The following is a 27,959-nucleotide window of genomic DNA, read 5'->3' on the forward strand; positions in this document are numbered from 1 at the left end:
AAGGGTCTGTACCACAGGGCAGTGGGCATGGAATGGGCTGCCCAGGGCTGTGGGCACGGCCTCCAGTGCTGGAGTTCAAGGATCATCTGGACAGTGCTCTCAGATGTAGAATTTGAATTTTGGGTGGTGCTGCATGGAGCCTGGAGCTGGACTTTGTGATCCTTGTGGATCCTTTCCAGCTCAGAGTACTCAGTGATTCTTTGTTTTACAGCAGATTGGACTCCTTAATCATGACAATCCCCATTCCCTGCTTGCTGTGTGCAGTGGCTCGTGCTCTGCTAAAACTGGTGATGTGGAGCATGGTCCTCTTTATCCCAGAGCAAGCTGCAGGAGCTCACATCGGCTGGCAGCCCAGGACAGTGGGCGAACAATCAGGTCACTGATGAGGCTGCTGTCGCAAGCAGCTATACAATGTCTGGTGAAGGCGTTAGGCAGGATACATAAAATACTGTGGCAGGGGAAGGGAAGTGAACTCGAAAGAGCAGTTAGCTGCAGGGGCTGTTATCTTCCTCCCTGACCACTGCGGGACAGCCCTATGGAAGCAGGGAGATGGACTGTAGGGAGATGGACTGCAGGCAGTGGGTGAAATGCTGGTGCTCTGGCTCTGTTCCCTCTATCCAGCTTGCCCTCTCCCTTAGCACATTCATTTCATTTCTGCAAAGTGGAAAGGGGAGCTCAGTGGCTTTGGCTTCAGCCCAGGTGGAGCAATCCCAAAGCAATCGGAGCTTGCGCTAGCCTTTACTGGTTCTGGCAGCATACAGGAGCCATTGTAAAAGCAAAGTTAGCATTCAGCTTTGCATCACCCTGTGCTGTATTGCAGCTGCCTCTTGTGCCTGCTCAGCTGTCAGCCCGCACACACTGGCACAGCTGCTATTGGCACTGCTGTTGTTTGGGCTTAGCTGCAGGTACTGTGTGTATTGCAAGAAGTTTCAGGGTGGCAGAAATCTGGGCTATCACTGTGTACACACAGAGAGCAGTAACAGTCTGGAGCTCTCATTTCTGACACAAAGCTCTGCAGGCACCTTAAAGCCTCCCTAGCCACCAGCAAAGGCATCTGAGCTGCCCAGCAAACTGGAGACTGTTTCCATGTGGGTTGCATTCTGGGGCTGGGGCAGTGGTCTCCAGCTACAGGCAGGTCAGATCACCCCTCAAAGGTGCCGTGGGAATTGTCTTACACTGACCTTAAGCCTCATGAGCTGTCTTTGGGACGTGAGCTATCCCCATAAGGTCCTTGCTTAAGAAGTGGGGAATCTGGAGTTCTCCCAACAAGGAGAATTCCTCAAAGAGAGACAAATGCCTATGGCTGTTGAGTGGAGGCAGATCTTCACTCCTGCTGCACTGGAAGAAATATTACAGTTATCAGGAAGGTCTTAGTGCCTCCTGGGCTTCAAAGGAATCAAGAATCATCTTCAGTTCTCACTTTGTGGAGTTATGTAGCATTTAAAGACTTAATTATGTGAGTACAGAATACATGCATGAACCAGTTGAGGTGGGAAGGGGCCTCTGGAGGTCACCTCGTCCAACCCCAGCTCCAGCAGGGACACACAGAGCAGGGTGCCCAGCCCCACATCTTGTTGGGGCTTGAAGGTCTCCAAAGAGGAGAGCACACAGGCTCCGGGCAGCCTGTGCCAGGGCTCCATTACCCACACAACACAGCAATGCTTTGTGATGGGCTCCTGCGTGTCTCCCTTTGCCACTGATTGTGGCACGTTTCACCAAACGTCTTTCAGTTTGCAACAGAGCTGCTAAAGTAAATACAGTACAATAAGGTCGATCTGATTAGTTTTTACTTTTTTTCTGGACAAATATGGTCATTACTCAGGCAAAAACTTGCAGGAGATGTGATAATGTTTGTGTAACTGAAGGGAGCAAAAGGTGACAGACACTATTCCTAAATATAAATACTTCAGCATTCCTTAATTTAATAAAAATCTCATACAAACTAGATTAAATTGAAAATATGGACTAGCCACTTAGCAGCAAGCCAAAATTAGTTGTTGTCTCCTCAGAGGAGTTCCCGAGATGCAGGGAAAAACTGCAAAGCTCTCTGCTTGTTTTGAGAGCAGCTCTCCCAAAGCAGGTTTCAGCAGCAGCAACTCAGCTCGTTCCCACAGCACTGGTTTCACATTTGATTTCATTTACATTTTCAGAGCCATAACAAATGCCTCTTTTGACCTTCGTTATCAGTTCCTGGAACTCAATATTATGACAGCAATAGGACCCCTTTCCCCTTTGCTCCTTTGAAAATGAGCTCTCATACTGAATATTCATGAGCTGAATAATACAGGAAATTGGGACATAGCCCCATCTCATGGCCCTGTTATCATGTTGTGAGAATGAGTCTCCACTCCTCAAGTGGGTGCGGCTGGCTGTCCCAGCCCAGGGGACGTGCGGCTGGCACTGCTGCCACCAGCCCTCCCAGGCTTGCAGCCCCACAGGAACTCGCGTTCCCCATTTGCCCAGCACCTTGTCCCTCACTTCCCACCCCGCTGCCCATCGCAGCCCTTGGATGTCACTTCTTACCCACCCTGCTTGTACCCACCCTGCTTGTGCCCACCCTGCTTGTGCCTGCCCAGCTCCCCTCTTTGTGTTTAGCAGGGGGTCCGTATCCCACCCACACCCTGCTCCTCCTGGCTCTGTCCCTCCTGTTTGCCCCAGTGAGGGAGTCAGATTCTCCCTCTCTGGATCTCAAAAGGAGCCAGGGGTGAGGAGCAGGGTCCCCAGGGAGCTGCAGCCTCTGCGAGAGGTGATGAGAGCCAGGAGGATTCAGTGTGACATGGCTTGTCCCCAGCCTTCAAGAGGAGCCAAGACAAGTTGAGCTGCTCTTGTTGGAGATGGGCTCCAATCTCAGTGAGACCTCCTCCTACTCCCAAAGGCACTAAAACCTGCATTGGGAAACATCTGGGCAAGAACAACAGCAATCCTCATCCCAACCTAACGCCTTGTTACCTGTCCAGCCCTCGGTAGCTCCATGTAACCACATATGGCCATCAAATGTAATTTCTTTGTTTCACTTCTTTTTAGTGATGCTCCGGCTGGCATCTAACAGACACACAGTTATTACATTACAATTTTCACATAGTCATTTTGAGAAACCATCAGGTGGATTAGACCACAAAATATCCTCAGCCACGTGTTTCATGCTCAGGAGGAGCAGCTGACCCTGCTGGAGGGCACGGGGCTCAGCACAGCCGGGCTCCTTCCTTACTTCTTGTCATTTCTGCTGACAAAGGTGAGGAGGTCCATCGCGGTGACCACGCCAAACACCATCTGTTTCATGAAGGAACTGCCATTTCCACTGACTGGAAGCACAAAACCCACCATGTTAATGGAGGAGAATTTAAGGAAAAAAGGAAGAAAAGAAGAAGAAAAAGAAGAATTTTAAAAGCCACAGCTGTGCAGATTGAAGCTGCTGTTCATTTTCTAAGAGAAAACAATAACTGGGACAGCAGCTGTCTCTGCCATACCTCAACTGAAATGACCAGGGCAGCCTCAAGTCAGGTTACTGAGTCACATCAGGGAGGTTTAACTGCAAATAGTGCACTCCTTATCAGAGCAGGACCCCTGACTTCCACATTGTTTGTAGCCAGCCTCCATTCTGGTTCTGCTTCTATCACTGCAAAACTTTTCAGGCCGAACTAATGAGACTCTTTAGAGCAGCAATGAGATTCTTTAGAGACGCTTCCTATTCTGCTCTAATAATGTCCTACACTACCATTAATAAAACAACATCGCAGCAATTACTTCACCTATCTGATGTTTTCCTAAAGGAAAATAAAACTAGCCGCCAGCTAGTTCCAAACATGAGGAAGAAGAACAAACTGTGAACATGCGGCAGTGAGATAAAAGGGGCTAACTGTGAGGGCTTTAAAGCAGCAACACTGCTGAGAAAGGAAAGTCAGCCTAAATGTGTTTTTTGGTGAAAGAATTGAAACTGTGCACCAAAGGCAGATTTGAAAAAGAGGCTTTTGCTCGGCTGGGCTTGCAGGTGGCTTTGGAGCTGCAGGGGGATCTGCAGCAGGCCACAGGGATGCAAGCAAATGGGTTGGGCAGCTGGCACACAGCAGGTTTGGGGCTCCCATTTCAACAGCAGCCTGCTGCTGGCAGTCAGTACAGCACAAATAATGCACGCTGCTCACCCTAGGAGTGTGTAATCCCCTAAAGTCAGTTTAATTGCAGCCTTCAGCTCTAGCGTCACGCTAAACATGGTTCTTCTGTTTTTTTTGTTGTTGTTGTTGTTGTTGCTAAATTTTAAACAAAAAAACCTCCTCAAGAGAAGGACAAATTCGTACCTCTGCAAGTTTTGCAGTACCAGAAAGATGTGTTAGGCCAGATTTGCAGAACTGCACCTGCCACCATACCTGTTTCTGTCAGGGGAATAGCTGCTGCTATGGATACTTTATTGGACTCATCAAATGGTTTTTCTTCACTGGCAGAGCATCCTTATACCCATCCTTAGTCCAGGAAGGGCTTATAACAGGGTGCCTGAAGGTATGGTGCACACAGCACAACATACCTCTTTTTAGCTTTCTTAACTTTCTCTGGCCCTCCAGGAAAGGTGTCTGATAGCACACAACCATGAGGGCCCCGGAAAGTGATTTTTTGGCTCAGGTCACTCAGGGCACATTGGCAGGAGAACATCCCTTGGCTGCATTGCTTGGGCTGGAAGTAGGAACAGAGGTGTTCAGAGAAGATGTCACAGTCTCCGTGCATACTGAGAAGGTCTTTAAGCAGTGGGATGCAGACTGCCTATTTTTTCCCCTTACACTTACATGCCTGAATTCCATCTAAGACTTTTCTAACCTATCCAAACTCTCCTTTGCCCCTATCCTCAGGCTACTAATTCTGCAGCTATCCCTCAGTTCCCTTCTTTCCTCTGTTGCCCACAACCAGCAAAGCGGTGCTTTGAATTCAAGGCCAAGAGACTAAATGGGTACTAAAAGCTTGATTCTACAGCTGCACAGCAAAAGCACCACACCCCAGATGCTACCTACAGTCTGCCTTGCTTGTCATGGGAGGAGACCAAGCGAACATGCTCCCGCTCCCAAAGTTGAGTTTCCATGGGAAACTACGAGATGTGGAGCTGTGTTCTTCAGTGTCATTTTTTCACTGTGGAAATAACACAGATCCAAAGGACAGGATCTGTGATATGCTCCTGCAGGACACAAACAGTCACATCCTGGTTCCAGGCTCCACTGGCTAAGGTTTCCTGTTGTTCCCCTCATCCCGGCAGCATGAAGAAAGGAAATGGGTGAATGATTGGGCTATTTCAGCACTTTGCAGAGTGAGGTGCAACTCCTTCCTGCAAAGCTGCAGATGCTGCACATGTGGAGCAGTAGCATTGATCCCTCTCAAGTTTGGTTTGGGGATTTCCCTCTCCCCTCTCAGACATTTGTGCAAAGCCTGGACAGTGCTTCCTCTTTTTACAGATACCTACACTGCATTTGCTCGTGCACAACAATAGCAAAGTGGTCGTTCTCTAGGATGCAGGAAAGCTTCCCAAGGCTGTCCTCCAGGCTGATCTAAACAGGACAGAAAGAGACATTTTACAATTCACTTCACATTTACAGAACAAAGGTGAGGAGCCTGCCTCCCACCTGCGATTGTAGACGAGTAAGCAGAGTGGACCTTCCTTACTCACCAGTACCGTTTTTTGGGAGTGTCTGTTGGCTTTGGTACAGCTAAAATACAGTGCTGTCTCCCTCCCTGAAAGCTTCTGTGAGCCAGTATGAGCTAACTCCAGCACCAACCATATACCTCACTCTATCTCTGGACTGCTGATGGTCACCCCACCCAGGCATCCTTCCAGGTCGCACACTTGCCCAGTGTCCCTTCAGAGCCCATGCCCACTGCCCAGACCTGTGAATGTCTGGGCTTTGCTCTCAGTGGGCGCTGGCCCACTGATAAATGTAGGAATGGGTGAGGACATTCAAGTGCTTTGCTCCTGATGAAGAAGCTCCTGCATCTGAACTCCACAGGGCTGGCAATGTTTTTGCAGGCGCCTTCCCTGTTCTCATCTCCATGATGGTCACCCTCCCCATTTCTCTCCACCTTCCCCTCTCTGCCCTCCTCTCCCAGCTGCTCTCACACTTCAGAGTGGTGAAGCGTCTCCTCCCCATCCCAAGACAGTAAAAGACAGCAGCCACAACCTTAGCAGTACCTTAGAGAACTGATCGTAGATTACTTTTGTAACAGGGTCTGAGAACTGTGCGCTTCCAGCTAGCACTGAGGTCAGGGTGTTGCTGAGGGTCACCATCCCCAGAATAAGTCTGCAAAGAAACAGAGCTTTCCAGAAAGCCAGGCCTGAGGTCAAGCACACATCTTATGAAGTCAGTGTCTAACTTCCTGCTGCTATGAGCGAGAGGCACCAGCCTTCTCACTTGAGTTGGATCTTTAGTGGGCAGGGGTCCTATGGTGACAACCCCTTAGAATGACCTATCGCAGAGAGTTCCCTTGATGAATTGTGTCTGCTGTTATTGTTAGCAAAAATAAAGGCTCTAAACTTTCCAGTTATTCTGTTCTAGGAAACACTGAGCTCATGAAATGCCTGTAGAATTTATGGGATAGAGTGTCTCCAGATTTTGACCCATATGCTTATTCTTCACAAGGAGGCGGATGGCATTTTAAAAATGTGCATCTCAGAATTCAACACAAGTGCTCTATCATTGGATAAGTAGATAGGACTTTCTTTTTAGCTTCACGGTGGCTGTTTTTCCTGTTGGAATGGCCATCTCTGTACCAAGTAAAAATAGTTACCCTGATTCAGCAACAACGGGAGCCTGGTCGTATCCCTTCTCCCGAAGGATTTCAATTGCCTTTTGACAGCTGACTTCTGGGAGAAGAATGAGAGGGGCTGAGAGATTCAGTTTCTGCACCTTGATGTTCCACCACCTGTTGAAAGACAAATGGCAGCACCAAGATGTTACTCAATGCTGCACGGCTGTGGGACTTGCTCAGGGAGGTAAGGCCAATAGAGATAAGGCTAACTGTGCAGAGATATTCTGTCTGCCTGCCTGCAAAGCTCATGCTTTAAGCCTGTGAGCAGAGGCTGACCAGGTTCCTCTCCATCACTCTCCTCAGTGTACTGGACAACGACTGTCATAGGAATAGAACAGCATCTTCAGAACAGAAATGGCTCCTTAATAGACTAATTGAAGGAAAGGGATATCTCATCTCTGAGAATAGACGAGCTGACTTTACAGCCTTCTGAGAGGGATCTGGAGTTAATTGCATTTTTTTAAAATACTAGATGATAAAGCTTTCCTTTGAAGATAATAATTCCCAGACTCAGAAGGCTGATACTCTTAGCACAGTTCATACTGGTGGAAGTTGTCTTACCAAGGTTTGCGCTCCTGGACATCATTTAGGAATCCGTTTTTTATCATCCATTTATCATTCAAGAACTTGGACCTAGAAATCACCAACAAAGAACAGGTCTGTGAGCCTTCCACAAGCAGTCGTGCTTTGCTCCATGCATTAGACCACAGCACTGCCTCAGGGTTCCCATGATTTTTGCAGCTGGCTGCTTTTAGCCCCTTTTAAGGTCACTGGGAGCTGCAGGTGCTCAGTGACTCCTCAAAGCATGCCAGCTATTTGCGTTCCTAACTCGAGGCATGCAAGTTCAAGAACTTTAGCTCTACTGATTCCTGCTCCGTGCAGTAAGGCAACAAGCAGAGGAAATAAACCCAAGTGGCCCAACAGCCAGCCCGTGCTGTTTATAGCTGTAATGTGTTGTTTCTTCATGTCATTTTATTTCCTGTGAGTTGTTTGAGGGGAAGTGGGAAACTCACATGTAATTCCTGACAGAGTCGGGCAGGATGACGACGCAGCGCTGACCATCCTTCAGGTCCTTGGCAGCCTGCACGGCGACAGACATGGCACTGCCTGAGCTGCCACCTGATGGGTACCAAGAAGAGAGAGACAAGCACTGGGAGGGAAATAGCCTCATAGGGTAGGAAGAAACCGAGCAGGGACTGATAGGACACGTTCATAGGATGCTTCGTGGCAACAGGCTTATGAGGCAGCAAGAAGAGTTCCCCTGTGAACCTTATGAATCATCTCCTGTGATTCCTTCTGGCCAAGGGCTGAAAGGTTCAATACGGGGACATTCATATCACTGCTGCCCATATTGCACCCTTTCTTTGGGTGAGGAGACACTATTCCAAATCAAGACCTTCTGGTGAAAGCATTTGTCAATCAAAGATTTGCTTTAAATGCATGGTAAAGATTGAGAAGAAGAAAAAAAAAACATAAACATTACACTCATGCTTGGAATACCAGGTCGACATGATGGAAAGACCTGAACAGTGTATGTGTGTATGTGTGCATGTGGTTTGCTGCACGTAGGGGAAGGAGGTCACTGCTTTACAGAGGTAGTTTGAGTACTGGAAGTCATTCCACTATCTGTGTGCCCATTACACACCACGCTCAAGGCAGCACGTAGTTCACTGCAGGTTAATTAGCACTGGATCTCATTTTTCAAACTAATGGTGAAAGTCTCTGAAATAATGCAATTCTGGGAACATGAAGCTATTCAGAATTTATAGATGAGTTCAGCAAGTGGTTTCCATCGAAACATAGTGACTTTGTGTCTGCTAAGTTAAATCAACGTAACAAATAGTCTGATCTCTCTCAAAGCTCCTGGGATGTAAGTGCTCAGGACTTTTACCAGCTGTAACTACTATCGTCTGGTCCCGGGCACAAAGCTATGGCTATGTACATACATAGGGACAGGCAAGGCTGAAAAATGCTGATGCTATGTAAAGGCCCATAGTGTACAGGCAGAGTTTGCCTGAGGACGTCTATTCACTTTGGGAAGCCCTAAGGATCACTTCCAGTTTGTTGGCATGAGGAGAAATACTGAGTAAGAACATCTTACACTTACTTTACTTTCAAACTTTCCTGGTCCAAACCTGGCACCTCTAGTATGGCAGTAGTTCAAAGACAAAGATTATAACCTCACACAGTTGCTAGCAGAGGGAGAGTTTTAGTCCACCTGTCCTATCCTGAATCCCAGTAATCCTTCTCTTCAGTCCATGTAACACTACACCAGGCAAAATTAAGCCAGAAGATCCATGTGCAAAAGCGTTACAGCAAGTGGAGAGTTACTGCTTCTATAATTACTGTTGACGATGAGCCAGATCCCAGACCACTGACTCTCTGCAATACCTCTGACATCTATAGAGATCTACATAATAGCCATTCAACCTCATTAACCTAGCAGACACAAAACAAAGAGAGCACCTACCCTTGGAATTGCTTTGATCCCAAAGCAATTAAAAGATGAGATTGGAAAAGTTTGTTAAGAGAAGCAGCTGCTGTCATCGATGCTTACCACACAACAATCCTTCCTCTCTAATCAGCCTGCGAGACATGAGGAACGAATCTCTGTCATTGCATTTATACCACTGATCAACCACCTGAAGAGAAAGCAAGATGGTCAGTTCCTGGAGGAGATTCTTCAGGCTGCCCCAGCTGTCTGACGTCTGCCATGGTGCCGATGCCTACAGCACCTGGTAGCTTTGAGCTGCTTTCCACACTTGATGAAAACAAATGCATTTATAGAGCACCCTGAGTCCTTGTTTGTGAGCATCCCTCTAGCCTTTCCAGCCAGAACCCTTTTCTTGGAGAATGGAAGACTGTCTGACAGGTCCAGAGTCAGGATGATGGACAGAAAATGGTGGAAGTAGGTTGGATGCAAAGACAAAGATCAGGCAGAGGCCTCTCCTCTCATCACACAGTCACTTACTGATCTGTCCAGGACAGTGGGGATAAAGTCATGCCCAATGCCCTCCACCTCTACGGTTGTGTTGTTCGTCCTGTTCAACTCACTGGGCAGAGCGACAATGGAGCCCTCGGGGTCTACGCCAATTATCTGCAAGGGAAGGAAATATTTTTAACCATAAAAGGAGTTCAAAAATATCATCTCGAAGAAAAAAATACCCACACCTGTACCAGTGACATTTTTCTTCCCAGTATGTTTATTAATATTACTATCCACTGGCAGTGTGGAAGTCTTCCAGGATAAAAAGTAGTTTCCTATTTTTTTTAATTTTTTCTTTTAATAGAGAGGGCTCAGCTGCTACAGAAATGACAACAATGGCTTAAAATGTTATCACTCTCCAGGTGTTTGTCATCACCCTTTTGGCAGAGGCTGATACTTCCAATGTTCAGCTCTTAGGAGAGAAAGTGAGAACTCCTTCATCTGCTCCACTGCAGAGCCTGCCATTAGCTCACACTGGTAGAAGCCTGTGGCTACAGACAGACATCCTATCTGGATCCAGTTCTGCTGGCTGACAGTGGCACCTTTCTAATTGCTTATAGCCTTTCATCTGAGCTGAGGCTACTTCCCTCAGTACTCAGCTTCAGAAGGAATCACAGCACTGCTCCACATGCAGGTCCAGGCAGCCAAAGAGCTTATCTCATGCCCAGGTCCACCAGTGGCTCAGCCTGTACCACCATCAGAGTTCATGCTCTCTACACTTGGGGAGAAGTAGTTGCCAAGTCTCCAGTTTGCCTCAAAGCTCCACAGAATGAACATCTATGAATGGTGTCAGCAATTTGGTGTGGAGGCTTCAGCAAAAGCAGGTGAGAAGCACAGGCACAGCCAGGGTGGTACCTTCCAGCAGCCAGTTACCCAGGAGCAGCAGCAGTAATGCTGCTAGCTGGGCCAGAAGCTTCTTCAGAAGACACCTGACCATGTCCTACAAAGGGCAGGGCAGGATTAGTAATGAGTCTGTGGACCCTTTGACTTCCAAGGCATTTGAATCAATCTACTGAAGCTGAGTGTAACACCAAATTGTTTCCAACAAAAGCCAAGCTCAGCATGAAAAAATGAATAGGAAGAGACAACAGTTGCTAGCTCAGCCTGCCACATATGAACCATAGCATTAGTTTTGATCAAAAACGTAGGCAAGAAAACCCAGGGGAGCCAATGGGAGCCCTGTCTCCCAGCTTACTTTGCACTCTGGGCACTTCTCCTTCAACTTCCTCGCAACGCCAGTGACGGTGCCCCCTGTGCCAGACCCAATCACCACCATGTGGACCTTGCCTGCAAGTCAGAGAAGAGAGAGGCTCACAGGGACTGAGCCTGGCCACAGCACTGTCCTTCTTTTGTCCAAGTCCCACGTCCATGAGCTGCTACAACCCTGTATGTGGTAAGCATAGGCAGGGCTCACGCTAACAGGCATGGTGAGGAGCTTGGAGGAACTAGCTGGATTTGACCACAACTGGTCCTTCCTCAGCACAGGAGGATGAGGATGACCTCCAGATTTCCCACTGATTGTCATGGTTTCTTCACAGTTGGCATCTACTGGTTTAACGGGGAGAGAAGATCTCAGCACCTCCAGCCCTCTCAGACTGCATCACATTGGACCAAAGCGTGTGTATGAATAATGGTACACATCAGTAGGAGGGACAGCTTGTTAGATAGTGTTAGTACCCTTGGAGGTTGGTGGTACAGTGTCAGTCAGATGTACTGTCACTGATATTGGAGAAATTATAGTGGTTTAGGACTTGTAGGAGCAGAATCTGTGCCAGGCCTTCAGAGCCCTGTGATGCAAATACACTGCGGCAAAAGTACTTGCAGTTCACTACTGGCTGCCAGCAGGAGCAAATGTAAATGTAGTGGAAGGAAGGCCGAGATTCTTGTTTCTGTTGCTACCCGACTACTGTGCTATTATGATATCTGCTCTCCAGATAAAACCCCTGAATCTTGTTCACCTTTTGCACTGCTCCCAGTACCGGCAATAAATTTCACTTCTATCTGTACAGACACAGGCTGAGATACTCCTTCATCCTCCCCTGGCTGTCACATCAAACATCATTAGTTTGTTAAGTTGCAGTCTGATTTGATTTGCAAATGAGATTTCAGGATCTGATGCAACCCTCCATGCCCTGGTGGATGTGTCCCCCCCAGTGAGGCCTCCTGAGCCATCCTGTGCTCTCAGGTCACGTAGGTGTTGTATCAGCCAAGAGATGGCTCTTCCTGCTTCAGGAGAGCCAGGTTTTGTTCACTGTTATGTCTTTTCCCTCAGGCTTTTGAAATCAGAGGCCATAACAGGGAAGACGTGCAGGCTTAGGTGGATCTGGAGTGGGTCATGTGAAGTTGCTACACTCTACGTGTCAGTGTTATCAAGGATATCTTCCCTTACAAGGGCCCTCTTGGCCACTTCTATACCTTTCACTCAATAAACTACGTAAAATAGGCCTCTCCCAGAGGGCTGTAGCCCTCCACACGTCTTTAGCATGTAGAAATAATGGTACAAATGGTACCTTCACACTGCTCCAGGATCTCCTCAGCGGTGGTGTCGTAATGAGCCAGAGGGTTGCTTGGATTTCGGTACTGTTTATTTCAACAGAGAACAACATGAATTATGGGGTAAAGCATAAGTCAAATACCGAACTAGCAATAACTCCTGATGAGCCTTGCTCAAAACATCCAGCTGCCCCTCTCCTCACTCTGGCAGCCTCTCAACGGCTGCTAGGTCACAGGTGTTCCTCCTGTTTGTCACCTTGGGACAGGTTTCTAAGAACACTTGAAACTTATCCACACTGGAAGCCTGAATACTGGCAGCCTGTGAACACTCACTCTCTGGTATTCGATGCCTCTGGTGTGAGGACAGCATGACTATCCCCTACTCTGCACTGCCAGGTTTTGTGGTTTTGTTGATGTCTTTGCTGATGGAGGCAGCAGTTCCTCAGCATTGCAGATGGCTGTTATTAACCTTTCCTGTTGCCTAGAAAAAGCTGAAAACACAGCCCTACAATACTGCTGAAGTGATCAGAAAATAATTAAAAAAAAACCCCTTCCCTCTCAAATATCCTATTCAATTTTTTCTTCAAGATTCTTTCCTGCAGTGGGGTCTAACCAGAAAGAGAAGTACCCCCCTGTACAAGACTCAGTGCTGTAGGAACTTCTGCTGTGAATCATCAAGCTTTGCCCTTTGCAGCATGGTGCTTATTTCTGAGTCAGGAATGAGGCTGCTAGGTTGGTGTAAAAAGTGATTTTCAGGTCAAAGGTAAACCTGAAGCAACATGAGAAGCCTTTCAAGTGGGCAAGAAAACTCCCCCACCTCCCAGTGCTGGCAGAAGCGTTACAGGTTTGGAGGTGCCCCTGATTTTGTTTCTGCCACCGTTCTGCTTTACAGAACAGTGATTATGTTTCATGCGCCATAAAATGGTAATTCCACAGTGATGAAATCTGCCTCCCTTGCCAGTTTGACCAAAGGCCCCAGATGCAGGCCGACTTGGAGCATGCTCTATGAGCTGTGTTTGGGAAGCAAGTCCATGAAAGAGCTGTGTTTACCTGGTCCAGAATGTGAGAGTTTGGGATTTCATTTTTCAGCTTCCAGGCGACACGAATGTTAGACTCCGGAGCATCAAAACGGGTGCATGGGGTCCTCACAATTTCAACACCCAGTGCCTTCAAAATATCAACCTTTTGGAGGGAAGAAAGGAGATGTAAGGCAACCAGTCCCATGCAGTGCTGGTAATCTGAGCCCATGCATTCATGGCAGAGTCAGATATCAGAGAAGCTTTGCATGCAGGAGACATTTAACATTTGGAGATACAATGTCCAGTTCTTGGTTATGCTATCTGTGACATCCTTCTGGCACCAAGAGCCTCCTGCCTGCAGCTGACACATGGGTTCGAGTTTGGCTTTGTGCCTTGTCCTACTTGGACAGTCTGGGGACACAGAGGAGGTAGATAACACTGTGCCACTCTGTGGCACATGAGAAGGGGAACCAGGACAGGGAATAGTGCCTGGGAAGCAGCTTTTGTATGTGGTGTGGGCTGAGACCCTGCATGCAGAGAGGAGCTCAAAGCTGTCTTTGCCCCAAGTTCCCTTGTGGGAAAGAGCAACTACCATCAATTCTGGGATATTAATCCATTGGGAGGTGCAGCTGTCAGAGGAAGAGGGGGTCAAAGGAGAAGGGTGGGCGCATGCCACTGCTCCTGGATGTGAAGCTCAATGGCAGCTGGATGTGGCATCTGATCCAGACTAAGCTTAAGTGAGATTTATGTTAAAATGAGGGTGGTACTTTGGAGAAGTAGAGAGCTGAGTTTAGAGCCAAGTTAGGGTCCAGATCAGGATTCATTAGCATGAATTCACAGTGGAAGGAAGGGATGCCATTCAGAGGGACCTCAACAGACTTGATAGGTGGGCCCAGGTGAACCTAATGAGGTTCAACACAGCAAAGTGCAAGGTTTTGCACTTGGGCCAGAGGAATCCCAGGCATACATACAGACTGGAAGAAGCAGTCCTTGAGAGGAGTCCTGCAGAGAAGGACCTGGGGGACCTGATGGATGAAAAACTGAACATGAGCCAGCAGGGTGCTGTTGCAGCTCAGAAAGCAAATGGTATCTTGGGCTCCATCAGAAGAAGGGTGGCCAGCAGGGACAGGGAGGTGATTGTCCCTCTCTATTATGCTCTTGTGAGGCCCCATCTGGAATACTGTGCCCAGGTCTGGAGACCCCAATACAAGAAAGACAGAGAGCTGTTTAAGGGGATCCAGAGGAGAGCCACAAAGACGATCAGGGGACTGGAGCACCTCCCCTAAGAAGAAAGGCTGAGGGAGCTGGGCTTGTTCAGCCTGGAGAAAAGAAGGCTGTGAGGTCACCTCATTGCAGTCTTTCACTACCTAAAGGGAGCCTATAAAGAGGAGGGGAGTCAACTCTTTGAAAGGGTAGGTAACAGCAGGACAAGGGGAAATGGTTTTAAGTTGAAAGAGGGAAGATTTAGGTTGGATGTCAGGGGGAAGTTCTTTACTCAGAGAGTGGTGAGGTGCTGGAACAGGCTGCCCAGAAAGGTTGTGAATGCCCCATCCCTGGAGGTGTTCAGGGCCAGGTTGGATGGGGCCCTGGGCAGCCTGGTCTAGTATTAAATGGGGAGGTTGGTGGCCCTGCATGTGGCAGGGGAGTTGGAGCTTCATGATCCCTGAGGTCCCTTCCAACCCTGGCCATTCTGTCATTCTGTGACTCAGCTGAACTGTTCTTGGGCCCAAGGTGAAGATTTCCACCATCCCCAGGCCATCATCGCTTGTGTAAGTAACTTGGTTCAAAGAACATTCAGTGTCTCCAGGTTAAAGGAAATCATACCAAGATGGAGAGATAAAGTGACTGGACAGACACTGGAGAGAAATACAGCAGGGTCAGCAGCCCCGGTACCCAACATGCCTCTCCCCTGCTCCCTCTAGCCCTCACCCTCATAGAGTGTGGATTGCTCCACATCTCTACAGACAAACACCATGTTCAGCTAACACATGATACAAGCTACATCACTGATGCTACATAGTTAGATCATTGCAACACGCTTTTTTTGTCAAGAGGAAATCTTCTGAACAGCTATAGATATGGCACATATCTCCATTGAAGCTCATTGCCCTTTAAAGGAGAGGACAGTCTGTCTTTTGACAGGAAGAGGCAGATAGAGACAGAGAGAGAGACGTTCCCAGGCTGTGGGTAATACCGTACAGAGCTCTGACCTTCTCCATGCTCATTTTCTCCGGCAAGACAGTGATGCAGCGGTAGCCTTTCACTGCAGCTACCAGAGCCAGCCCAATTCCTAGGTGGTGGGGAGGAAAGCAGATCATTCAACAACAGCATTTGGCAAAGCCAACCAGCACACATTCTCTTCTCCTTCCAACATGCCTTTCTCCCACTGGTGAACACAGCCCAGACATTTTCACAGCAAAGCTGCATGTGAGAGCATGCATCTTCTGTGAGCCATCTAGGATGCACTCGGAGCACCATGAAGATGTTGTAACATGGGAGATGATCTGTGATAACACTGGTGTGGCACAAAGTGCTTGGTAAGGCTGGAAAATACTTTCCTCCTGTTACAAAGCCTAGTCTCCTTTCTCCTTCCAAAGCACAGGAGAGGGGTGATTTTTTTCAGGAATACCTCACTGTCAAATGCTCTCAGTCATGTTTTGGGAAAGGGGGGGGGAGGGGTGCGAAGCTGCATATCTCACCCTATGGCCAGCAGGCCAAGGGGATCTGCATGCCAGTGTCACTGTTGTGATGGATGGAGCCAGCTGCTCCCCAGCCAGATGGGGCAGCAGAAGCAGTGTGTCCCCAATGGGAGGGCACGACAGCAGCTGCAGGGACATATTGCTGCCCCACAAGCAGCAGTGGGAGCTGCACATGGATGTGGAAACATTCACAGAAGGTTCTGTGCAGGATGGACAGTGCGGGGAGACTCCTCTGCTGTCTCCCACCATAATCTAGTGCCTGAGTGGCATGATGGTGACAAGGAGGGGAAAAAAAAAAATTGTCTTCCAGCCCACCGAGGAAACCTTCTTTGGGAATCTCTGAATATTCAAGCCCCAGGTTCTCCAGCTCCTCAGGCTATCTGCATCACCTCCATGCCTGCACAGAGATCCAGAGGCACTCAGGAATTTCAGCAGTGAGTCTGCCAGGAGAGGGGGAGGGAGGGGAACTGAGGTGAGGACAGAGTGGGTGCCACAAGCTAACCATGCTACCTGTATTCCCTGAAGTGGGCTCAATCAGCGTGTCTCCCGGTTTTATAATCCCCGCTCTCTCTGCATCTTCCACCATCCTCAGACTGATGCGGTCCTTCACACTGCCTCCTGCGTTGAAGTACTCGCATTTTGCCACTGGAAATCAAAGGTGAAGCTCCCTCAGGGACAGGGTGGGCTCATCACACTGCACCATAGCCCCCAGCTCCCAAAGCCCTTGCCGCTATCACAGATATCCTCAATAACATAGAGATTACAAGATAATTGCATCCGACCTTAACTGCTTCCTTAATGCTGCAGGCTGCAAACCTTTGTTTATTTGCTGGGTAAGAGGCCTTGTGTCGACCCACAGCTCAGGAACATACAGCTGCTGGCTGTCTTGTTCCCCTTCTTGTATCCAAGAAACCTTACCATACAGGACTTGGTCAGTGGGCATGGTGATGATGGGCTGACAGCTGGACTAGATGACCTTAGTAATCTTTTCCAACCTTAATGATTCTATGATTCCCTTGCTGTACCATGGGAGGGAGACAGCATCCCAGAAAACAGGATTCTGCCTCGCTCTGCAGCTTGCCTGGTGCTGTCTGCACCAAATCCTTACCAAAAGGAGGAAGGCCCCACTGTTCTGCTTCCAGCTGCACTTTGAGAAGGTCCCCAATGGGAAACAGAAAGTGAAATTCCCAGAGGCAGAGACCCGGCACTGTGCAGCTCCAGCTCAGCCTGCAGGGGTGGTGCAGCAGGACGATGACTGCCCCATAAACTAATAACCAGGAGTACCCAACAAGTGCCACATGCGGCCCTTCCATCTCTTCTTGCTCTCCATACAGTCTCTTCTGAAGCCCCCTCTGCCACTGCCCCTCAACCTCACCTCATGGCCTGGAAAAACCTGGTGGAAAGGGGAAACTCACAGAGCTCACACTTGAGCCCATAGGACTTCCCAATCTTGTTGACTCGGACCATGGGAGTGCTGCCAATTTTCTTCAAGATGTTGGGTAAAATCTTTGTTTCTTCTGATCTGTATTAATGGAGGGGGAAAAAAAAGAAAAGTCGAATCAGAGCGACCATTACACAATATGAACCAAGCAAGATAAAACCTGAATAAGGTTCCAGCAAGACCAATAAGAGATAACCCAGCACCAAGAGAAGATGAATCTATCATCAATTAATGGCAAGAAGAGTTAATTGTGGTCTTTCACCACTCTTACCTTGAGTTAATTATTTCTTTACACAAAAAATAATGTAGTTTATTTTCTGAAATTACTTGTTCTATAAGAAGAAATCTATAACTATGTGAAGTTAGGAGAGCAAACAAGCCTCAAGATTATACAGAGTCCACAGGAAGCCATGCACAATCCAGATTTCTTCCTCTTTCCTCCATCCTATCCAATTCAACCTCTTCTTTTTACATTTTCAGCCATCCCCAAGTAACCTTTTTCTAGCCTTGCTCCTGTACTTGCAAGGATAGCTCCAAGCCATCAGAAAGGTCCAGGTGCTCCAAGGCACCTCAGTCTTGGACTGACAAGAGAGGGCTCACTCAGCAGTGTCAATTGATTGCCAGATTTCAGGGTATGAATGACCACCACCAGCTTTGGAGTTTTGTGCCCTTGAAGTGATACTCGTGATGAATTCTGTCTGAATTTTATGCATGAACCCGGCAACATTTTCAGCTAAGGGCTAGAGTTACCATCTTTGTTTGCCAGCATGTGCCCAGAGTAAAGAAATGTAGTATCAGTCAGGATGCTTTTCCTTCTCAGATCTACAGAACCTACATCAGTGGGCTCTCACACAGCTGTGCTCTTGTAGAAATTACAACGAAATTGATACATCCCACCTGTGACGAGTTAGCAGTGCACCTTTTTTTTCAGAGCAGCCTTATTATCTGGAGTTTTTTGGCAAATAATTAAACTGAGCTCTTGGGTCAGGGCAATTCAGCCTTGTGGCTTTGCTAGGCTCTGTCAGCCTCTTAGCAGAAGCCAAGAAACACGTCACAGTAATAGCAACTAAGATGAAGAAGAGTTGTTTGTCCAACACATAGCTGAATGCATCTTGCCACGCAAACAGGGAAATGCTGTCCTTGAACTTTTTAAAAGGAAGGAAAAGATTGATGAGGGCTGTGTTTATTGGGGCCACAAATATATTGCCCCTGGTTGATAGTCAACATGTCTTTCTAAATGGGGTGACAAACCCCTACCCCCTCACCATTCAGCACAGTTCTCGCCTATCATCCTTTGAACCTTGAACCCAAGTTATCCTTGTGTGTTATTGCAGCCATGCAGGCAGGATGGCTGTCTGCTGACAGAAAGTCCATATGGTACAAGGATGACACACTGGTTTACTTAAAGTCACACACCTCCCTACAAGTTTTGCAAACATGATAAATACACTTCTTGGAAGAGTACAGGGTAATGTTTTATTGGAGGCATTTACTGCCAAAAGCAGCCCCACTTCTTACATGTCAAGTTCAGGAATTGTGGTGTATTACACACGTGTTGTTAACTCTCACTCCATGGAAAGTGCTACTGTGCACATCACAACATCTACTGTGTGCTGTTAAACGCAAGGCAATAACTCAACAAATGAGTTTTCCCCACAGCTGAGCCATTTTCCATCTGCCATAAAGCCTCTGAAGTGCTTGCCTCTTTCAGCAAAGCTGAGACACAGTGTGAGGAGACTCCAGCTCCCTCAGGTGGCCTTTAGCCTTCCATGAGAGTGACCTGAGAGCTACACTACACATCTAGACTGTAGGAAGTCAGTCTGAGAGTAGAAAGCAAGGCTATTTATCTACCATGCCCGGTGATTGTGGTAAATGAGATGTTTCCAAGCTACATGAACTCCAGCAAGGCAACCACAGTGAGCACTCCCCCAAAAGAATATCTTCTTTCTCACTGTGGAGCAAGGCACCAAATTTTCAGCAGTTCTTATCAAATTACTTTTCTAATAACTTCCATATTTTACTACAAAAATAATGCTAGCACAGTCAGCATCCTTTGTCAGCTATATGAGCCCTGTGCACGTGCCCAAAGGAAGCAGGTCTGTGGATATCAAGATCTGTAGAAATGTCGTTGGTGCTCCTAAAAGATGTGGTGGGGATGTTCTTGTCCTGTAGCAGTTGTTATAGGCATGGGGATATTCTTGTCTTGTAGCAGTTGTTATAGGCTCAAGATAGCAGTGAACAAGGATGTTTTTTTTCTCCAGGATTTCTACTTTTACTCGTGACATGTTATTTAATAAGAGGTCCAGAGGAAAAGCAGTCCAGGTTATAGCAGATCAGAACTGGATTAAAGACTATCAGAACTAGTCTATCTCTGTATTTCAGGGAAAATGTAATTAACATCTTTAACTAAAATAACATTTTACCTTCTTTCCCTGATACTATCCCTTTCTGCCCCAAAACTCAGCTAGGTTTCATCTCAGAAGGTTCAGTGAATTTCCCCTATTCGCTACCATCTATAGTTCACGCAGAGCAGGGAAAACAACCAGCTCATTCCACATGCTTCTGCAAAGTAAAATGTTGTGATATGTCCCAGTGCTTTGTGATTTGTGTGCATTTTCATCAGTGCTACGCAGGGGCTGTGTTTCAGTCCCTGAATCAGTGATACCATGTGGGCCCCAGGTGGGCTCCAGGCTGGCAGTGCTGCACCTCTCACAGGCTCTGGTTCCTCACATGCTGGATTTGAATTAGCACTCTGGCACTGCAGAGATGTGTCTTCAGTTTCCCTGACATTTATAGGACAGCCTTATCTTTAATAGCCTGTCTGCGTTTAGTTTTCAGGGCCATTAAAGCACTTCTCGTCTAATCACTTTGGCAGGCTTACTTCACCCTGGGAGGAAATCTGCTGCTCAGAGGTCAGAACAGGCTCAGAGTGGTCACCTCACCTTGCACTGAGCTCTTTGGTCACTTACAAAGAGTAGGCAACCTCTGTATGTGTCATTTCCTTCTTATTTAAAAGCCCAAGTCATAGTAATCAATTTTTATGAAGGATTCTAGTCATTGGTAGAGACTTTGCTAATATTCAGACAGTCTTACACACTGCTTCAGACTGTCTGAATGAACAAGGGTAGCTGAATGGTATCCCTCAACTGATGAATGCATGGCAGTCATGACTGGTGTAAAAAGGGATGAGTGTGACAGCAGTATATTACAACTGGGAGCACCATCTACACATGCTTAGCAGTTGGGAGTGCCTTCATTTCTGCTGCGCAACACCAGACCTCACACAGTCCATTTTGCAGAAGCGCGCTAATCCCTGATTGAAATCTACCTCTGGAATATGTTCACCCTAATTCTTCTAAAGTGATGCCTCAAACTAGCACATTCTTCCAAATGTGTGTTGAAAAACACCGAGATGAACTTTGAGCCACCAGATCTTTCTGCAAGACTAAATGGACTGAGAAATTCTAGATGTGGCACTGAGGGACGTGATCAGTGGGCATGGTGGGGATGAGCTGGGGTGGTCTTAGTGGTCTTTTCCTACCTTAATGATTCTATGATTTTGTACTCGGTGGGTTTTGCCTTCAGGGGAAAAAAAAAACACATAATCAGGGTAAAATACTGTCCAGCTACAGACTTCTGGTCACTACCGTTCTGGTGTAACAACAGGGTTTCCTCTTCAGAAGACATTGACCTTCCTGTACTCTGAAATAACAAGTGTGAAAGAATTACTTACAAGGGTATACAGGAGTGTGGAGACTTGTTGGCAGGCGTTGCAGCTGTCCACGTGCACTTACTGGGCAAGTTGGGAAGAATCCACGTGCTGTCGGCTTTGCTTTCCTGACTTCCCATGCAGCTGCCATTCATGAGCAGGCATCCCTTGGTTGCCTCCTGTATAATGGAATAGAGTACACAGTCACCTGGGATGAAAAGCATGGCAGGCAGGCACCCGTGTAATAATTGCCAAAGGCGAGAAATTACTTTCACATTTGGGTATGAAAGCAGGACAAGAGCCCACTTGGGGCATCCCTTCTGGCTTTCCAAAAACCTAATTCTGCAGATGAGTTAAACTGTGGAAATTGCTCTTTTGTCACATGTACATATTCTGGTGGATCTGGAGAAGGAGTCTGAGAAACAATTTTTGGGTTGGATATTAAGAAAAAAGCTATTCTCAGAAAGAGTGGTAAGGCAATGTCACAGGCTGCCCAGGGAGGTGGTAGAGTTACCATCCCTGGAGGTGTTCAAGAACTGTGTGGATGTGGCACTGAGAGACATGGGCAGTGGGCATGGTGGGATTGGGCTGGTGGTTGGACTGTATGGTCTTTGTGATCTTTTCCAACCTTAATAATTATATGACTCCACAGTTCTACACAGCATTGAACAGCAAGGCAAATGAAATCATCACAAACAGTTATAGGAGCAAACATGTTAACGTAGAACCAAAAAAGGGTTAGATAAGTTCCCAGAGATAAAATTCATTAGTGGTTTTTAAATACAATGTTCTTAATGGTACTCTAGGAATATTCTAAACACAGAGAAAAGGACAAGTTTGGTTTTATTCTCAGTGTCTGCTATAATTTCTGGTATTCTGACCAGTATTAGAAACAGGATAAACAGTTACATGGAGTTTTCATGTGACTCTTTATGGTGTGACCATCCATGGAGTGATCATCTATGCAAATCATCAGCCATTTTGGGGGGACTAAGAAAAACATCCATACTGAGAAAATAAATGTTTTAGTAATTGGAAATTTCTTTTCTGGCTTATGCAGAATGAATTGGTCCTGATTCAGCCCTTGCTGAATAAAGGGACTTTGAAGCTCAGTAGGGTCGCGTTTGGAGATTTGCATCCAGGCTTTGTAGTGCCTACAAAGCCCTGCTGACTCACAACAGTCAAGCAAGCAGCCAGAATACTATTTTGGATGAGTCATGATTATCTAAATAACTTGTGGCCCAACACATGAGCCCAAGGGCAGCCTTAATTACCATTTCTGCCATCCTCCTTCTGCTCACTGGTTTCACCCACTTGCAGTCACTTCTTTGAAGCAGTCCAGTGGGACTGTTTGAATTCAATGCTGTGCTTTTCCAGTGGCTTCTCCACCAGCCAGGTGTATGGGGCTGGGGTTCACTCTCTGTGGGCGTCCCTGAAACACAGAAATATAACAGATTTCAGCCAGAGGCTAGAACTTCTCTAAAGGTGAAGGTTAATAAATGCATATTGCTGCCTGGCCCTGCCACCCCAGCTTCAAGAAGAGCACCAGGCATGGTGACTTTGATGATAAAAATGAACTGTGGAGCCTGGCAGCAACAAGGGCCCAACTCTGTAACCGAGTTGTGCTCCTGTGCCTCCAAAAATCAGCTCTTTGGGATATCTGAGAGTCTGCATGGGATGGTCAAATGTGAGCCAGGACCCCAGGCAGCTCTGTCACTTCCTAGTGGTTCAGGCAGAAAACACAGTACCACTATGTGCCAAGTAATCAGCTAGCTGCAATGCACTGGAAGTAGACACATGAAGAAAACTTGGCTACACAGAGCTCCCCCTGAGCATGTTTGACCTTTTTTTTCCTCAGAAGAAGGCCTCTGGAAGAACCTAGAACCCTGCAGCCAGTCACTGAGCAGCCACTCCTCTTCCTAAGGCAGCCTGGTGGCACCCACTGCGGCCCAAAAGACAGCAAGAGACCATGAGTGTGCGGGGCAATCAGACCAAAATGACCTGGACCATGCAGATGATCTGATAAAAACTCTCCTTGCAAACTTTGCTTCTCTGTGCTATACCCAACTACCACCAAACCTTTTGCTTCTTGGGAGAGATTAAAGGGAAAAAATACATTTTCTTGCAAGCTAGGATTTGTGTCAGCCTTGAGAATGTCTCCCCAAGCAAATCCTTATTTACCTAATGCATTAACTGAGAAGGAGCAAAAGTCATTTGTGGGTAAAGCACAGATAAACTGCTTATCACTGTTTACCAACTAAAACATTGGAAGTAAGATTTTACTAGCATTTTTTTCTTTTATGCCCATCTTCACCATTTTATGGTGGGGCAGAGAGAGGCTGAAACTTTTAGCTGCTACAAAACAGTGTGAGGGTTTCTTCTGTGGGTCCTTTTCCTCTTGGTGGGTGCTGGCCCATGGGAGGCTGGGCAGTGGCTAATCGGATATAGTGTAGGCCCATCTCCATTCGAGCAGGCCCGTGTGCTGGGCCCTCCTCTCAGAGGGTCAAGGACAGGAGATTTGAGGGATCGCTTGGAAGAGAAATGCTGCCTTCTGGCCCTGAGTGATGTGTTCATAAGATGAACTCATGGCCATCTTCAGGCACTGTCTCTAGGTCACCCTTAAATCCTTCTCTAGAGGCACTCCAGCCAATCCTCCCTCAGGCCACTGAGTTCTGTTACATAGGGGTGCTTACAATGACGAACCTTACACCATAGAAAGCCAAGTTCCAGCTCCAGCCTGGACCTGACCTATGCAGAGGCTGGTCCACACAGGCTTCATGCACGCCTAAGCATCCCGATGCAGACCTTTCCTGGAGCAGGGGTCTCCTTGACCAAGCTCCAGTGCAATTCTTTGGCCACCTGCCAGTCTGACCTGGCTTCAACTTGTGTCTCCTTGCCCTTGAGGCAGCTGAGCACAGCCATGGGCTGACACTGAGCTGTAGGGATCACCAGAGAGGACCTGCTGCCACTGCCTCCCTCCATGCAGGCATACAATCCAGGTTTGCACATCCAGTATAAGTGGTTGGTCCCAGAGACTTTATGTTTCACCTGACCATGTGAGGAGCCAATATCACCCATAATATCACCGATCTGGATGTAGGTGCCCTAGGCCAAGGCAGGTGACCTCCTCAGCTGCCCTTCTACCCCCCTGGACAGCAACCTGGGACCTGTAGCCTCTGAGCTTCTTACCACAAGAAGTGCCACAAGCCCCAGGGTCACTCCTAAGAGCAGCTAGGCCTGCTCTAAAACTGAGCCTCAGAGACTAAATGTTGTGCTGAGATGCCAAGTACAGAACCACATGGAGGGAAAAGCATTACACTTTTTAAACTGAGGTCACATTTGGCTCGTTATGTTCAGCTCCCTTAACATCCCAAAAGAAAACACAAGGAATGGGATTTCCATTTATTCAGTCACCCAAAGTAGAGTCGCAGGTATTTTCTAGATGACCAGAGAACAAAGTACCAAAACCTGCCCCTTGACTATATCAACATCTACATTCTTTACTGATGGAGAATTCGTCACTTATCTTCTCAAAAGCTGGTTAATTCCTTGTGCAGTGCTGTAGAACAGATATCCTGCCAACCTGGAATCATTCCAAAATCTCTGCCCAGCTGTTCTCAGAGTCTAGATTAGTATACTGAAGTTAAGATGCATCCAAAACTACTGTAGTTCTGAAACTGAAATTGAAGCCTGAAGCATAGGAACCTCAGTCAATGCAAGATTGCAGACAACCTGAAGCTTGACCTTCCCTCTATCTCTCTAAAGCCTGACACAACATCAAGGAGCCACTCTCCTGCTGATAAGTTCAGCAGTTTCATCCTGCTAACGTGCTTGCTTGGTTGAGAAGTATGGACAGGGAGGGGGTTGGGATCTCTGTGGAAGGTCTGCAGCTGAGCAGTGCTGAAGAGAGCAATGTCCAATGCAAACATCTCCCCACACCGCTTCCAAAGTGTTTTCAAGTCACCTTCCATCACAAAGCAGAGCAGTGTCTTCTCTTGCTGACCAGAAATCTTACCTATATCCCTCTTATCTGAAGCCTCAGCTATTATTTGACCAGCTATCCAATGTGTCCTGTTGTAGGTGTCTCATGTTAGCCCCCAGGTCTCTTCAGAATGCAATACATCCAATTAGAAAAGCCTGGACAGAATGTGCAAGAGATAATGGAAATATCCACTGGAGTTGGAAATAATCCAAGAGGCGGGGCATGGTAACATTCAGCTGCTGCCACTTACTGAAACAATATGACAAAGATCATAGGCTAATATTTATAGAGTACTTTGCAGATAAAAGATTGTGTTTATTAAGTTATCAGACTGCGCTGATAACTTCAACAAGAAGAAGGCTGAGATACTTCAAAGCGGTTTGAGGGAGAATGGGAACTTGGCAGCACAGAGAGAATCTATGTGAACTTTCTCTGCTCAAAGGAACCTGCTAATTTCTTGCTTTATTTTTTAGAAATGCTACTGCTCTCACTGAGCAAGATAAATGCAGCATCAGTTCAAAAGAATCGCAGAGGGACTTAGGTTGAAAGGGACCTCGGGAGGTCCCCAGCTCAGTCTCCTGCTCAGACAGGTTCAGCGCTGGGTCCTCTTGGGTCTTGTAGACCTCCAAGGATAGAGACTGCACAGGCTCTGCAGACAGCCTGCTCCATCACCCAGCTGAGCTGGCCATGTGGCATAAAGACAGAGCCTCCCTGCTTTGCAGACTTACTCAGAGCTTGCTGAAAGCACAGACACTCCCTGGGTCAGAGTTAAACTTTGATCAGGCTCAGAAGCAGAGGCCACCAGAATCCTCCTTTCAAGCCTTTTCATGCTAACAGCTACCTGGCTACTACGCATGGCTCCCACACACTTCACCATTATAAAAGAACATGCTCAGAAAGAGATAAACCATACTCACCACCTGCAGTGTACTGTCTGAGCGCTCTCACTGTGCTCCAGCTCTGAGCTTATATGTGCCCTCTGATAGTGAACACCAATGAGCGACAGCAGAGCACTCTGCAGAGATGATGCTGATTGGGTCCCACCCCATGCCTAATTATGCCCAGAATCTGATTACTCTCTGATCATAAATGATTGGGACATAAAAAAGATAAACGATTTAATGTATTTTAATTCATACTTATCTTCAGAAGCTATTGCAGCTCAATCCCCAGCAATGCTGTGGTCAGTTCAGAATATGGTTTCTGATCTCTTTTTGTGCCTTAGACTGCTGCTTCAATTCAGATCTAGTCTACGTCAGCATGTACATTGCTGAATCAGGCATTAGCAATGACAGAAAAGACATGCCACTAACCCAGGAACCCGGGTTAGTCTTCATGCAGCCTCCAGCCCTGCACCTCTTAGTTCCTGATCAATGGCTTTACCAGCAAGTTGCCTGAGAGCAGTAAACGTCTTCTGCTCTACAGTGATTCCCAAATGCTGGTTGGTGCCATCGTGAGAGATCATCTAGGTGCAAATCTCCTAGAAGAGTGAGAATTCCTCCCTTAGGGAGGTTAGGTCCCCCCTTTCCCATCTGCTTCTCACCACTGTGCCCTGCTGCCCACAACACAGTGGTGGAGGAAGCTACACTGCTATAGTCAAGCCAGAATAATGCCTATAGGAATGCTTATCCTGGAAACTTTTCCAAGACCCAGACTATTTTAGTTATTAGCACAGGAATGGCATTACCTTTGGTCTTTTTGCAATAAATGAAATCTCTGGAAAACATTGCCAGAGGTAATCCATTGTCGAAGGATCTTGTGGGCTATCTGATGTGACGTAGATCGTGTAGATCTCTCATAGAGAAGCTGCAAATAGCTCTAACCCCGGTGAGGGACATGTTTGCTGGGCACCGCAGTTACAGAATAACCCAGGCACCTCTCCCTGGCCGCCCTCTGAAGCAGCTTGTGCTTGAAGCCACGTTAAAAAACAAGGTTTGTCAGTGAACAAACTGAAAGAAATGGAGATCTTTTCAGCCTAAAACAAAGCAGATATTTGCATAAGTGTTTTTTTGGATCAAGTCTGATTTTTAAAAGTCACCCACCTTGAGCACAACAGGCTCTTTGACTTGGGTTTTGTGCTTTGTCTGTGCCTGAGCTGAGAACAGAGGAAGAAGTTGCTCATGGGAAACTGGCTGGGGTCTGCACTGCTATCCCTGTCAAATTACTGCTGAGAACTCGACAGAGTATAAACACAATAAAAATATATTGAGCTAAAAAAACCCACAAGGGTGAAATATACAAAACTGCCACAACAGACTCACACCAACCTGTATTCTGTCAGAATGGTTACATTGCAGCTTTGGCCTCACAGGATCCTGTGAGTTCATCTTGCTGATGAACTGTGTTGTCTCCAGGCCTGGAAACAGTGACTGGTGAGAACCAGCCAGCCATAAAAAGGGAGCAAGGCAAAGGGAGCAAGGTACTCTCAGGTCTCACCGGAGCATTCTCTGCTCCAGGCTGAACAGCCTGTTCTCTCAGCCTGTCCTCATAGGAGAGGTTCCATCTCTTGGATCATTTCTGTTGCCCTCCTCTGGACACGCTCCAACAGCTCCATGTCTCTCCTGTACTGAGGACTCCCCATCTGGACGCAGTACTCCAGCTGAGGTCTCACTAGTGCAGAGCAGAGGGGCAGCATCACCTCCCTCACCCTGCTGGCCATGCTTATCATAGAACTAATATAGAATCATAGAACCTGAACTATCTGTCACATGTTATACCATGCATGGACTCCTGAGGTGGTCTGCACAGGCAGGCACACAGGCCAATTGGTTATACAGATGCAACTGGTTGCCACTAACAGAGGAAGCTGCTTTCCAAAGCCTGAGAGTGAGCCTGTGTGTGAAAGAACATTCA

General features: G+C 47.2%; 1 protein-coding gene across 3 annotated transcripts; it reads right to left on the bottom strand.

The window, feature by feature from the left end:
- Positions 1–1,755: 1,755 nt before the first annotated feature.
- On the bottom strand, positions 1,756–26,110 carry LOC100550886 (cystathionine beta-synthase-like). Of its 3 annotated transcripts, XM_010724292.3 has the most exons (17): positions 26,024–26,109; positions 22,399–22,556; positions 21,149–21,303; positions 17,390–17,496; positions 16,485–16,619; positions 15,486–15,565; positions 13,307–13,438; positions 12,274–12,343; positions 10,959–11,050; positions 9,749–9,874; positions 9,335–9,419; positions 7,791–7,896; positions 7,339–7,410; positions 6,757–6,891; positions 6,161–6,269; positions 5,438–5,522; positions 1,757–3,302 (listed from the first exon to the last, which is right to left on the bottom strand). In XM_010724292.3, exons 2-17 carry the CDS (start codon positions 22,408–22,410, stop codon positions 3,205–3,207), a joined length of 1,599 nt encoding a protein of 532 aa, XP_010722594.1. In that variant the 5' UTR covers positions 22,411–22,556; positions 26,024–26,109; the 3' UTR covers positions 1,757–3,204. The 3 variants fall into 3 exon arrangements, with proteins under 3 accessions (XP_019476833.1, XP_031412881.1, XP_010722594.1); XM_019621288.2 differs by lacking the exons at positions 10,959–11,050; positions 12,274–12,343 and having other exon boundaries at positions 1,756–3,302; positions 26,024–26,110; XM_031557021.1 differs by lacking the exons at positions 17,390–17,496; positions 21,149–21,303; positions 22,399–22,556; positions 26,024–26,109 and adding an exon at positions 17,350–17,368 and having other exon boundaries at positions 1,756–3,302.
- Positions 26,111–27,959: the final 1,849 nt, after the last annotated feature.

Source organism: Meleagris gallopavo, chromosome 1 (assembly GCF_000146605.3).
Source record: "Meleagris gallopavo isolate NT-WF06-2002-E0010 breed Aviagen turkey brand Nicholas breeding stock chromosome 1, Turkey_5.1, whole genome shotgun sequence".
Classification (NCBI taxonomy): Eukaryota; Metazoa; Chordata; class Aves; order Galliformes; family Phasianidae; genus Meleagris; species Meleagris gallopavo.

Bases quoted from the DNA above. Each gene is read 5' to 3' on its own strand.
- LOC100550886 (XM_010724292.3), bottom strand. The intron at 13,439-15,485 runs GTCAGAGCTCTG...TCCCTCCAAAAG, and splicing joins AGAAAATGAGCATGGAGAAG to GTTGATATTTTGAAGGCACT. The intron at 5,523-6,160 runs GTACTGCTAAGG...TGTCCTGTTTAG, and splicing joins TCTACGATCAGTTCTCTAAG to ATCAGCCTGGAGGACAGCCT.